The 14,122-nt window shown below is 37.3% G+C and overlaps 1 protein-coding gene across 4 annotated transcripts in view; it reads left to right on the top strand.

Moving 5' to 3' along the window:
- The window catches only part of CENPK (centromere protein K), a 25,071-nt gene extending 10,949 nt beyond the window's left edge, over positions 1-14,122 (top strand). For all 4 annotated transcript variants that reach the window (XM_068667461.1, XM_068667464.1, XM_068667462.1 and 1 more), the window contains 6 exons: positions 2,912-2,958; positions 4,333-4,415; positions 4,534-4,632; positions 4,861-4,996; positions 10,734-10,787; positions 13,658-14,122. In XM_068667461.1, the coding sequence (XP_068523562.1) occupies positions 2,912-2,958; positions 4,333-4,415; positions 4,534-4,632; positions 4,861-4,996; positions 10,734-10,787; positions 13,658-13,816 (578 nt within the window). In that variant the 3' untranslated portion in view covers positions 13,817-14,122. The remainder of the gene's footprint in view (positions 1-2,911; positions 2,959-4,332; positions 4,416-4,533; positions 4,633-4,860; positions 4,997-10,733; positions 10,788-13,657) is intronic.

The raw sequence follows: 14,122 nt of genomic DNA, 5'->3' as shown, positions 1-14,122 counted from the left end.
TGGCTGGCTGAGTTGCTTCACTCAACCATTCATACTTGTTCCCAGGTGATAAGATTTATTATTAGAAATCTTAGTTTTATACTGGAGAGATTATCTATGCATATTATAGTACAAATAATATCATTCTGCAGACAAAGCTTCGCCTTTTTGGCTACTTTTTTAAGAGGAGAAAAAAAGAAGCTGCTGCTAAGAATTTAAATAGGGTTACAGTGGGTGTATGAAAATGGAGGGTCTACTGTGCTTAAATGTTTCATGTTCTTCATGGCTTCTTTCTACCTTGTTCTGGTTTATCTACTACAGGCAGCTCAGCACCACACATCTGCTTGCTCACGTCCCTGGGTGGGATAGGAGAGAGAACTAGAAAGGTAAAAGTGTGGGAACGCATGGATTGAGACAGATGGCATGCTAGGTAAAGCAAAGCCTTATACAGAAGCAAAGCAGAACAGGGAATTCATTCACTACTGCCTATCAGCAGGCAGGTGTTAAGTCACTTCAAGAGAAGTAGGGCTCATTAGACGTAAAGGTTTCTTGGGAAGACAAACTCCATTATTCTGAGCGTCCCTCCCTCTTTCTTTTTCCCAGTTTTTATTCTGGAGCATGTTGTGTGATGTGGAGCATGTCTTTGGCCATCCTGGGCCAGCTGTCCTGGCTATGTCCCCTCCCAGCTCCTGGTGCACCCCTAGCCTCCTTGCTGGCAGGGCAGCATGAAGAGCTGAAACATCCTGGGCTCTGTGCAAGCACGGCTCTGCAGCAATGGAAAACATCAGTGTGTTATCAGCACTTTCCAGGACAAATCCAAAACATAGCATCATACGAGCTGCTACAGAGAAAATTAACTCTATCCCAACCAACACCATGACATACCTATTGTTTGTTTTGAAGGAGGAATCACTTGATTGAAAACACTGAATTAATCTAAATAGGAGTAACAGAAATTGCTAATTGCTGATGTGGCATGAATGTCAGGCTGACTTGTTACTTTGGATTTTTTTTCAGTAATGGTTAGCTTATTTCTTGTAAATGAGGGCCTGTCACAGTATTTCAATTTAAGCCTTATTTTCAGAGGTTATAACTTAGCAATTTTACATTTCTTTGGGCACAGTATTGGCAAATACATGCTCACTATACAGGGGGGTGAAGGGGAAGTGTTGAATGGGTTTCTTCAAATATGACAATGAAAGGAACTCTAATGTGGGTATAACTCAACATGGAATGTTATCATCTGCACATAGGATATTCATGTCATTAAAAAAAATATTGGTCTAATAAAAACAGCACAGATTACTGCCTCCTACAGTTCTTAAACATGAGCTCAATATGGGAGTGCTATACTCATATTTTGAGATTTAGAGACAATAATTTTCAAAGGCAAAATTTTATTCTGAGATGTAATTTGTCTGTATTTTGAGCTCACTGGTTTGAATGATTTCTTTTTAATCACTGAACAAATGCTGCTTAAGATTACTAATACAAGGATTCTCAAAATTTATGGAGAATGTAAAACTACTATAAAATTATCAAAAATGTATTTTTAGAAATTAATGGAATCCACTGTATTGTATTTAGGAAAAATGCTTTTATGAGAAGTTAAATCTTTTTCATTTTTGTTACAGGATAATTTTTTTATTGAAGTAGAATCATAGAATGACTTGGATTAGAAGGACCCTTAAGGACCACCCAGTTCCACCCCCCTGCCATGGGCAGGGACACCTCCCACCAGCCCAGGCTGCCCAAAGCCCCGTCCAACCTGGCTTTGAACCCTTCCAGGGATGGGACGTCCACAGCTTCTCTGGGCAAGCTGTGCCAGTGCCTCACCGCCCTCTGAGTGAAGAGCTTATTCCTTACATCTAATTTAAACCTACCCTCTCTTAGTTTAAAGCCATTACCCCTTGTCCTATCACTCCTCTCCTTGGCAGAGTCCAGTCCCAGCTTTCCTGTAGGCCCCATTGAAACTGAAAGGCCTTGCCAGAACCTTCTCTTTTCCAGGCTCAACAACCCCAACTCCCTCAACCTGTTTTCATAGGAGAGGTGCTCCAGCCCCTTGTTCATCCTTTGGGATCCCCCTCAGGACTTGTTTGAATATGTCCATGGCCTTCTTGTGCTGGGGGCCTCAGAGCTGAATGCAGGACTGCAGGTGTGTCTCATGAGAGCAGTTTTAAAATACCTGAATTCCTTGACCCCTTTTAGCTAGATATAGAAAAGAGGTTAAAAAACGTTTTAGTTTTTCATTACAATACAGTGAATCCAGTTCACTTAGTGATCCTAGGAAAACACAGTTGGACATCCTGCTGCAGCTGACACTGCTTTGAGTTACAGGGTTGGGCTACAAAATCGCCGGAGGTCCCCTCCAACTTTAACTAGTCTGTGACCCTGTGAAACTGTCATTCTCTGCATAACTTAGATTTGATATTTGCAAACTGTAGGGATACAGACTTCAGAAAATGTGGCCAAACGTTCAGATGAAGTAAGTTTTTATAATGTCATAAAATGAGTTGGGTATGCAATGTAAAAACTAGTGTATGTCAGCTCTCAAAGTAAAATAAAGATAACGCTGATCATTCTCACAGTTCCTTAATTATTTGATGAACATGTATTACAATTAATTTGAAGAAAGGAGGAATTTGATTCCACAAATTGATAATGTTGATGGAATCTTTTCCACCGAAAAATCAGGCTTGCTTATCTTGAAGTACGTACTTCACATCTCACTGTTGTGTACCTGTGCTCATTCATGTATAAAAAAGTAACGCAAAAGTGTTAACATGGCACTTTTTTTTTTTCATTCCAAAGTGACAGAATATTAGCCCAGCATTTTAAAGGCTACAGTAGTTTCTCTCTAGACAGACTGCTTTTCAGTAAAAACAAACCTATATCACACAGTGCATAAAACTCAATTCATTTTATTTTTCAGTAATTTCAACTAATCCAGAGGTACTGCTAACATTAGGAAAAGAAGAGGTAAGTCTGTTCGTTTGTTAATTGATATCATTTTGTTGAAAAAAATTAAAAACTACGATTGTTCCCATGGTGGTCTATTGATAAGCTATTGTGTGCGTTTTTTTAGGTGTTGTGGTTGTTCTGATGTTTGTCTCTTCTGAATTATAATTACTAAAATTTCCTCGTTGCAGTGAATGACTTTTTTAAGCCAAAGTTTTCAACGTATTGCATTTCATACTTGGTATAAACTAGCGTAACATTATATGTTACAAACAATTGTTGGTATTCTTAGATCTGGCATTCAGTGCAAATATGTCTTTGAGTTCTACCAAACTTGAAAGAAAGGGCAAATCAGGAATATGTTAGCGGTAGCATTACACTGTGTTAGTTGGACACTGGAATGCAACAGTAGCTGATAATGTTGGTATTTGTTTTTTTTGAAGTACCTTTTGGTTTCCTTCCTCGTAGCAGCTTTCTTCCCTCTGGAATCACTGACAACAGAAAACCCAACTGCTATTAAGAAACAGAGTGAATGTGTTGTTTGGTTACAAACTGATTTGACTGTATTGCTCTAGCACATTTGATCTGATGGTCTGTTTTGTGGCTTGTTTTGTTGAGGGCTCCAGTCTTTTTTCAGGTATCACATACACAGGGCACACTTGCGTCTGTAGAAGAATTTTTGTTTGAGCAGTTTATAAAATAGTTTTCACTGACTCTGAAAGAGGAGGCAAGATACACCCAAATGATAGGTTTTTATTAAAAGGCATAAACTGTTAGAAATATTGCATTTTAGAACATAATGGATTATTGAAAGACCCAGTCTTCCAAGATGCATGTTCCCCGTAATTGGGAGCACATATAGCTTCTGGCTGCAGTATCTTTGTTTCTTCCTCTTTCCTCTCCCATATAGGTCCTTATCATTGAGGGCCATGTAATTCATGTATGCACTTAGTCTTTCTTGCAGCATCTTCATTTTTCAATGCTATACATTTTATATTAGTGCATTTAACATGGATTCATTCTTGCAAACAGCTTCAGTGAGTTAAAAAATGCAGCCCTGCTGCTTTAGGTGTTTTCTCTTCAGTGTTTCTTCAGGTAGGCAGTTCATGTGTATGCTTCATAATCTGCTTCATGAGTTCTTCTGTGAAAAACTCTGTTGTTTTACAGAGCTTCAAAAAGACATCAATGAGCATCTGGAATGGAGACATTTTAAATGGCTCTCAACAGATTTAAAAATAATATATCGCTCTATAGTCTGATTTCTTAAGAAATTACAGATAATATGCCCTCTTCACCTAATATATGAAACCAGTTTTACGGATATAACCTTATGTAGAACAAATACTAGGGACGTGACTGTCTGCAAACTGTAGGTTTATTTTTACTTTTTTACAGTTGTGGAAAGTAAAGGAAGATCTTGAAAAGGTGCTGTTAACAGCTCAGTTAAGGAATAAAAAAATTAAAGAAGATTTTCACAGGTAATACAGTAGTTTGGACTTAAGAATGCCTTTTTTTAAACCACAAATTATTCTTCTGATTGTTTAAGGAAAACTGTATGTATCAGTTGTGCCACTTCCTATTTTTCATGTTTCAAAGAGAGGAGCAGTGGCATGACGAACAGAAGAAGATACTAAATGCTCTTAAAGAAACTGAAAAAAAGATGGAAGAGGATATTGAATCACATTGCCAAAGAAGGTATTGCTATAATATTGAGGTTTTTTGTCTTGAAGAATTTAAATTTCAAGAGAAGCAAGTGAGCAAACAAACTTAAAAAGTACTACTTGTTTTGTAAAATAGATCAAATAATAGGATTATGATTTTGTAACAATAGAAAATAAGCAATTTTTAATTGAGAAAAATTTTAATTATTCTGTTGAGTTTGACGTTCTATTGGTATGTTTTTATTATTATATTGGATACTAGAGCATTCCATAAACTGAAAGATGAATTCTTCAAAGTAAAAGCATATAAGGAAGAACTCTTGAATGCTTTGGGTGCGTTCCTAGAAGAACACTTTCCCCTTCCGGAGAAAGATGTAACAGCTAAAAAGAAAAAAATAGTGAGTATTTTTGAGTGTGTTTTTGTTTTGTTTTCTTAAGTATTGAATTTGTAATGTTCAATTTTTATTTAATTAGATCTTTTTAAAGTTACTGGCAGAGAGTCTTCTGCTATATTTTAAAAAGTAAATAATTATATTCTTACGGCTGATCCTTTATGTTTAATCAACATTTTTCAGCTTGGTTTATATTATCTAAGGCTGTTCCCAGCTGGATATTTTCTTTTTTAATGCATATAGCCTTTACCCAATAAGATTCATAGTGATGTATTGTGTTTCTTGCTGGACTGCAGTCTGTGCCAGATTTGGAAATGGTAAGGGGTTCACTCCAAATCTTTACACTTCTTTTTTTTCTTTTCTTACTGGACTAGGCAAGTGGATTCATATTTTCCTTGGCAAAGCAAATTTTAATTGCCTAACAATGTTTTTGGAACAATAATAGGGACAAGTGTTTATAATTACAGCATAGTTTAGAATGTTAACCATCACTTTCTGTTCAGACAAACTTGGCCAAAAATTATCTTAAACTTTAGGGAAAATAGGCAGTCAGGGAGTATTTTGCATAACAAATTCAAAGTCTGCAGTAAAAATAAACCTTTGACCACTACTATTTGAAAGACTAGTTACAAAATGCTACAGAAAAGATGGGGGTTGAATTGCATTTCAGACACACTTCAGAACACAGAAATAGATTTCTGAATCTAGTTCCATGTTGTTGCAGACAACCACATAATACAATTTCTAGATTATGATTGAGCTTAATTTAAAATTTTGTTGTTGTTGTTAATCCTGTTCCTATTGGAGTTTGGTCTAGTGCCTCAATACTCTGGTTAGAAACTGTCTCCTAATTTACAGTCTAAATTTATTCATGTCTAACACAGATCCATGTATTCTTATGCCAGTATTGTCCTTAGAATTGTTCTTTTTCTTTTTTGTGTTTACTCCTCCTGATGTATTTATAGACGGCAATCTTATCCCCTTTCTTTCTTTGCTTTGCAAATAGAACTAACATAGCTTTCCTGTTCTCTTCTAAGTTTTTCATTTCCTTGGCTTATCCTAATACCCGTTTTCTATATTTGCTTCCTCTAGGATTCATCTTTTGTTGGAATCTGGTAGAAACCAGTATTATAAACAAAATATTACTAGCTCATAATCACCACAAAAACAACAAATTAAACCCTTGTCTTTTTTCTTGCTGTTATTTCTAACTGATGAGCCCTAAGCTTCTATTAAAAAGTATTGGTTTCACTCTGAACTACATACTTAGCACATAGAAATACCAAATCCACCCTTTGAGGCACAATGATTGTCTTTGAAGTCATACACATGTTCCAGTAGTATATTTCAGTTCTTCTATATATCAGTGCCTTCCAGTATCCTGCTATAACTAAATATTGATCATGCCTGCATTTTGTGAAACCATTAAGAAAATGAATTTCAGGGACTTAATTAACAGTCCTCTTTGAATCAGTTATCTCCTCATTTCAGCCTGATCCGTCATCTCCCTGTTTGCTGGTTCTTATTATAGTTTTTCCAGGACATTTCTTCAAGTGCCAATGACTTTCCCAGATGCATTTTAAGCAGTTGTCCTTTTTTTTTTTCACATGGATGTCATTATAATTTATTTTTAAATATATTTTGTATGAGATACATTAGTTCCTTTGCTACCATATATGTGATGTCAGAGAAAAATTCAGGCTGGAAGTGACCTTTGGATTTCTTTCAATCCAACCCCATCATCAAGCTATGGCCAGTTTCAAGGTTGGATTAAGTTGCTCATAGTTATATCCAGTGAATTTTTAAATATGTGAAACAGTGAATTTGTGTGTGTGTTTCAAAATTATGAGGAAGATTTTATTTTATAATTTCTCACCCCGGAGCAAAACTCAACTCCTTGAATTTTCTCAGCCTTTGTTATACGGATCGTCAGAACTTATTAGTTATACCACCTTTGTCTCTTTTCCATGCAATTTTCCTTATTAAATGTAAAGTAAAAAGGATCGCCCAAGGTCTTTGGGATTAATCTGCCCTTTCCCGCCTCACAGAAGCTCACTTTCTACCTTTTATGATTTTACTTCAAAGTAAAAATTTATGTTGATATATAAAATATAATAAGATAAGTCTTACATTGGCTTAATTTTATTTATACCTTTGAGTTCATAAATACAGTTTATTTTCTGATCCGTCCTTTGATTTATTTATTTATTTATTTTATTTCTGGTCCTTGTGAATTCATAGCTGCTTTATCTTTAAACTCAGTTGGATCTCCCTGGCTCAGCTGCTGGTCCCCCCGATCTGCATCTAAGTGATTAACTGTGAAGGCTGGAGAGAGCCATTTTCCCCTATGTTATTTGCCTGAATGTGTCAGAAATACAAATTGTCTGCATTAGCAATAGAGTGGTGCTAGGTGGGTTCAAAAGAACTCACTGATAGCATCTCTCACCAGCTTGGTGCAGCGCTCTTGAAGCACCTAACTCTCAACTCTGCGTGTCAGTGGTTTTCTTTCGCATCATGGGTGCTTCCTGTGCTCTCAGTAGTTCTGTGTGACTGAACGTGCTTATGGGGCTGACAGCAACGTGAGCTGCTGTGAACCTCTTCTGGTTCCACCCTCCTTTTACCAGACATCAGCACCTGGGACTGGGAGCAGGCAGGAAGACTGAATCAGTTAGCTTTTGTTGCCACAGGCTGACACCTTTGGTATAGATATGGATTGAAGTAAGAATTATCTTGCATTTTAAATCTTAGACATAGGGAGGTATACTAAATTATTTAAGATTAAATGTAACAATTTGAAAGCACATCTTAATTACTTTAATAATTTATTAAAGTATTCATTAATTAAAACACCTTGATGATAGCTTCTTGGTACAGGTACTAAGGAAGCGGACTAGGAAGTGTGCCCTCTAAATTTGTTGCTTCTAAACAGAGAGGGTCTCATGGGTGAAGTGGCAATTGGTGGCTGTCTTGGACATAGTGATCATGGAGTAGTCAAGTTTAAAATCTTTGGTGATAGAGGGAAAACTGCCACCAAACCTTTAACCCTGGATGTGGGAAAAGCAGACTTCAGGCTGCTAAGGGAATTAGTAATGTCCTACAGGAAACTGCCTTTGAAGACAATGGGGATCCATCACTGCTAGTAAATTTTTAAGTACTGTGATATATGGAGTAATAATTCGTATCAAGAAGATGGTTGATATTAATAAAGAAGGGGGAGATGTGGGAGTGTGGCCATGGGAGTCAACAAGCCCCGTGGTTGGTGATAACATCAGGCTCGTAACAATGAAGCCATCAGAAATGTAAAAGAGTTTAGAGGGAATAAAGAAGGGTGATTCAGGAGACCCCTTGCCATCTCGGGTTGCTTGTTCTCCAGCCGTTAAGGCATGGAAGTTGCTGGGGGTTTGCTGTGAGTGGGTAAAGTTGTTTGACCAATGAAAAGTTGTTGGAAAAGGACTGCTGAGGGGAGAAGGGTATAAGAGGGGAGCCTGTCCTCGAGATGAAAAGGCAACACGATATAATGAAGTTATGTCATCAATAAAGAAGTAGAAAAAAGGAATGAAAAGGAGCAGGCTAGCAGAATGGAGACCAGGACAGGAACAGGCACATTGATTGCCTCTTGAAGATAGGTTCGGCCAGAGTCAGCAAACCACTCAGAGAAGCTTGTACAGAAAGTTGCTGGAAACAGGTGCACTGGAGCTGGAGAGAAGCTCAAGCTGAGAGAAGCGGAGCCGCGCACACAAGTGCCTCTCGCTGGTAAGCAGTTGCGCATTATGGGGAGTCATACGTCCTTAGGAACAAAGACTGTCCTGGTAACCTTACAGCTTATTCTCCTTATTAACAATCAGACAGTTTATGATCCTGAAATATGGCAACAAATTGATGTCAAGGTGTGGGACTCTGCAACTAAAAACGACAAGGTTGCAGTGGGATTGCTTGGCACCTGGTGAGCAGTCTCTGAGGCCTTGAAGAGCCCTGTGGGACCACAGTCAGACATGTGTGGGTTGCCAGACTGTGAGGGAGCTGCGGGCTTGTTTCCAACTGCTACGCCATCGGCCCCTCTGCTGCTACTGCCATCGAAGGCTTTTGCTGTTACTCCCCCTGGTGACCTAGACATGCCTTTTGACCCAGACCCTGTTGGCCTTGAAAAGGAGATGGATGTGTTTCCCTTCAATCCGGGAAGAATAGGATACATAAGGCCTGAAGGCGAAGTTGCTTGACAACTTAAAGCGAGACATATTGATCCCATGACTAGCCCTGGGATTCTCCGGTGTTTGTAATCAAGAAAAGGAATGGAAAATGGAGACTGTTACATTATCTGAGAGAAATTAATGAAGTCATGGAAGATATGGGAGCACTTCAACCAGGATTACCAACTCCAACTATGCTCCTCCAGTCATGGACGTTAATAGTATGAGACTCAAAGGATTGTTTGTTACCTTTTCTAACTGCACGTATGTATAGGCATATGTAAAAGCAATGTTCTGTATATTTAGAAAGTTATAAAATGATAGAAGTCAGTCAGGTGGGGCAGAAGGCCAGGTTGGCTGAGCAGGGATCTTCTGAGGCAGAAAAAGAAAGTATGTGGCCACAGGAAGCAAGGCCAGGTGACACGGGAGGACTACAGGGATGCTGTTCACCATTGCAGGGACTAAACTGGGAGGAAAACTGCTGAGGGTAGAAAGTCCTTACAGAGAGAGCTTGACACACTAGAGGGGCTGGGCAATCCCCAACCATATGAAGTTTAACAGGAGTAAGTGCCAGATTCTGCACCTGGGATGGGGCTACCCTGGCTGTATGTACAGGTTGTGGGACAAGAAGCTGGAGAGCAGTCCCATGGGATCTGGGGGTCCTGGTTGATGACAAGTTGAACGTGATCCAGCAGTGTGCCCTGGCAGCTAAAGGATCAACTCTGTACCCTGGGGTGCACCAGGCACAGCACTGCTAGCTGGTCGGATCATGGGAAGGGATTGTCCTGCTCTGCTCTGTGCTAGCGTGGCCTCATCTTGAGTACTGGGTGCAGTTTTGGGTATATAAGACATAAAACTGTTAGTGAATGTCTAAAGGAGGGCTACAAAGATGTGAAGGGTCTAGAGGGCAAGATGTATGAGTGACTGAGGCTCCTTGGTTTGCTCAGCCCCGAGCAGAGCAGGCTGAGGGGAGGCCTCATGGCGGCCTGCAGCTCCCTCAGGAGGGGAGCGGAGGGGCAGGCGCTGAGCTCTGCTCTCTGGGGACAGCGACAGGACCCGAGGGAACGGCATGGAGCTGGGACAGGGGAGGGTCAGGCTGGGGGTTAGGGAAAGGGTCTGCACCCAGATGGTGGTCGGGCACCCGGACAGGCTGCCCAGGGCAGTGGGCACAGCACTGAGCCTGATGGAGCTCAAGGAATGCTCTCAGACATCTGGTTTGGTGTTTGGGTGGTCTTGTGTGGAGCGAGGAGTTGGACTTGATGATCCTTGTGGGTTCCTTCCAACAGTGAATCTGTGATTCAATGATGCTATGATTAACAATATTAAAGTTTGTGATATTACACTGATAGATTAATGATTTAAATCCTACCTTGTATTTGTATTATAACTAAACAAAGAAGTACATATCTTCAAGTGTTCTGTTCTATGCAATAAGATAGTTGTATTATTTATTTGTCTTAAATTAATTTAAATTAATTAAATCTTTCAGTTATGATATTTCCTGAATATTTAGTTTGGGGGCTTTGTTAATTTGGCTGGTGTGGTTATCTTTGCAGAAAAATTCTGAAGAGCCAGCTACACAACTGATAGCACTGCATGAAATTTTAGAGGTGAGATGGTTTTGTTATATTGAGATTCACTGGATTTTCTACTACTCAGATCTGATCACAATATATTAATAAGATAACAGCATACGACATACAATTAGGATATTTAAAAAGTAGAATGTTTAAGAATGTTACGTTTCTATTTTAATTCCTGTAAAATTAAACCCTCAAATTTTTACCAAAATCTTGGCAGTAGTTTAAAAAATGTATTTTCTGTTTGATCTGAAGAATGATTGATTATCCCTTACTTTTTTATTTTATAGTGTTTATCTTAAAGAACTTTTATGAGCCTTAGTGGCTCATGTGAGGGAACCAAATACTTTGGTTAAGAAAAAAAAAATCAAATAGTTCCATTTCATGCTCTGTTTTATACTATGTTAATACAAGTATTTCTGAAATGCAGTACAGTTAACAGAGAACTAAGGAATATATATAGTCTCTTGTATTAACTGGGCTATAGGATTTCATATGAGGAAATTGGTGAGTGATTCATGTATTAATGTATATATATTATTCATGTATAATCTATTAGATTAAGTATGCTAACACTGATTAGTGTGTATTTTTCATTTTGATGTAATTTACGATCTTGAATTGCAAAGCATAATTCTAAAGGAGCATTAAATATCTTTTCACTAGCATTATTCCTTCTTGTCTTAAATGTAATTTCCTATTCCTCCTCCATCCTTACTCTACAAATGCTTTTAAGCATCCTCCCTTCCCTAGAATTAGAAAATAAAACAATTTTGGAAGGGTGTTTTCTTTTTTTGTTTGTTTTGTTTTGATTTTTTGAGGGAAAACTTGATGAATAACAACACTCTGGTGTTAAGATGGTATGATCTGGTCACTATGACATTGTTGTACTTTAGTTTAAAGCCCAGACAGTGAATTGGGACTTATAACATCAAAATCATTTTACATGCCTCAAGTATCTCAGTGTGCCTATTAATGCCAAATTAGGCAGACTTTGAAAACAAATCAGAATTTGAAATAGGCACGTTCCTTACAGAAATCAAATTTTAAAACTCTTTTAATGCTTTAAAATTGTCCTTACTTTTCTGATAATATTAATCTCTTTAAAATATGAACACATCCAAGTAATATCAGATTTCCATTTGGAAGAACATAATAGATCCAGCAGTTCAGACTTATTCTTAATTTTAACTGTTTTGGCCCAAACTGTGAATGTCCCTTATCTATCTTTCTTTTTTTTTTTTTCTTTCCTCTCTTGAGCAACTTGGTGCTAGTTTCAAGTGCCTGTTAAATTTCAAAACTGTTTGCTTAGATATAGATAGTAGTTTCTTGAAGAGACAAATTAAAAGTCGTGTTTGTATTGTAATTACAGACTTAGGATTTGCTGTTGTGCAAATGTAATAGATTCCCAGAATTACAACCAATGCATGTGTTCCTGCCCATGTCTCCTTAATCCCTATATATGCTTTTTGAATAATAAGTCTACATTTTTTAATAAAGGCTAGGTACATACACTTAAATTATTTAGATACATTAATACCTGCTTCATTAAAGTAGCATAAGATACCCCAGCAAGCTGTAATCTCATTTATCATTAAGCTTCAGAATTTTTATTTCAATAATTTTTTTTTTAATGAGCTATAATTTTTAATATATAAATGTAGTGATTTCTTTTTCCTTTTACACAGTTTGAGGATTATTCCTACTGGACTGAGTATTTAGTGAACTAATTTAAGATTTGAAAGATGTTTATAATACAAATGTATGTAAATGGTCATAAAAGGCTGTTTTGCAGTATCAGATGTCAGAAAGGACTAAAACATCCAAAACAGTGTAATTGGAGTAAATATTCAGAATTGGAGCAGATGAATATCAAATACAAACTGGGATAACTCTTTGAAGTGTTCTGAAAAAAAAGAAGAGTGTTTCTTGTTCTAAAATATCATTAGGTGTTCGGGGAGAGAAATAAAGTCTGTTAATGAAGATTTTGATGCATTTTTTCTTCAGTAGTAAAGAGGAGAGGTGGGCAGAATATTTTCTAGCTGTTAAAACTGGGAAAGCTAGGACATTTACAGTACCTTAATAGAAAGATGTAATGTCTGGGATGAAGAGAGAAAGCACCATGGGATAGGTAAAGTTAAATCATCTGTAAGTATATATTCCAACTGATCAATATTACAAGGGTATGGACATTGTCTTCAAAAACACAAAAAGAACATCAAAACTGGGGTTTTCATTTAAGTCTATTAGCTAACAATATACTTCGATAAAGAAAGAATAAGAAGTAAGGAGTTATCAAGAGGTGCTGATTTTTTCTAAGATGTTTGTCATGCCCAAACAAGATAATAAGAATTTGCGTAATCCACTTATGATATCAGCAGAAAGATTTTGGTATGTAAAAGCAGTGAAACTGTCAAACTATCACAGTGATGTTTAACTTCTCATAGGCATAAAGTTTTTTATTTCTAACACTGCTTACAGTAGGACACAAAATACAGGACAGAAAGTCATTTAAATCTAGGAAGACATTTCTTCTTTTTAGCTTATTAGTGAGAAGACATTTAGGAAAATTGTAAGATGGACATTCTTTTCTTCTAGTCTGAAAAATTGGTGAAGAAAGATTATTTGTTGGTAGTCAGTTAGGTTTTTGATATGTTATTTCCAAACAACTGGCTTTCTCTCTTACTTGATGCTTTTAACCTCGTATTAAAAGATACTGGCTAAAGATTAATTATCTTAGGTTCCACTGTCGTAATGTTCGTATTTTTAGACATTTACAATTACACCATTTAAAATCCAATAAAAATTTTAGATAGATGGTGAAAAACTTAGTCTGAATAAAAGAATTCCAGTTCTAGTTTTTACATCATGTTCTAAATCTTGTACTTTTGGTCTTCCAGAACCTTATAAACACATTATTTACCACACCACATGAACCCTATATAACAGTCGACGACTCATTGTGGCCACCTTATGTTGAGCTGCTTCTGCGATGTGGAGTTGCCCTGAGACATCCAGAAGATCCAAACAGGATACGCCTAGAAGCCTTTCACCAATAGTGTGAAGATTTCTTTTCTTTAAAACAAAGCAAAGCACCAGCCCTCTTGTCAGGAAGACATACTTATGTTTTATGATTTATGTATGTGTTTATATCAGCAACTTGATCAGTAAAGGGGCTTAGTAATCTGTTTACCTTAAAATTCATATCTTGTATGTGACTATTCTGTGCTTTTTAATTCTTCTCAATTTCATTTAGTATTTCCTTGCACTCTGTTGAGTCAAGGTGTGAAGTAACTTGACTTCTTTGTGAACAACATGTTGTTTCCTAGAGGCTTTGCAAATAAATATATTGCTTTTAAGATATA

Source organism: Anas acuta, chromosome Z (genome assembly GCF_963932015.1).
Source record: "Anas acuta chromosome Z, bAnaAcu1.1, whole genome shotgun sequence".
Lineage (NCBI taxonomy): Eukaryota > Metazoa > Chordata > Aves > Anseriformes > Anatidae > Anas > Anas acuta.
This window is presented reverse-complemented; position numbering and strand designations above follow the sequence as displayed.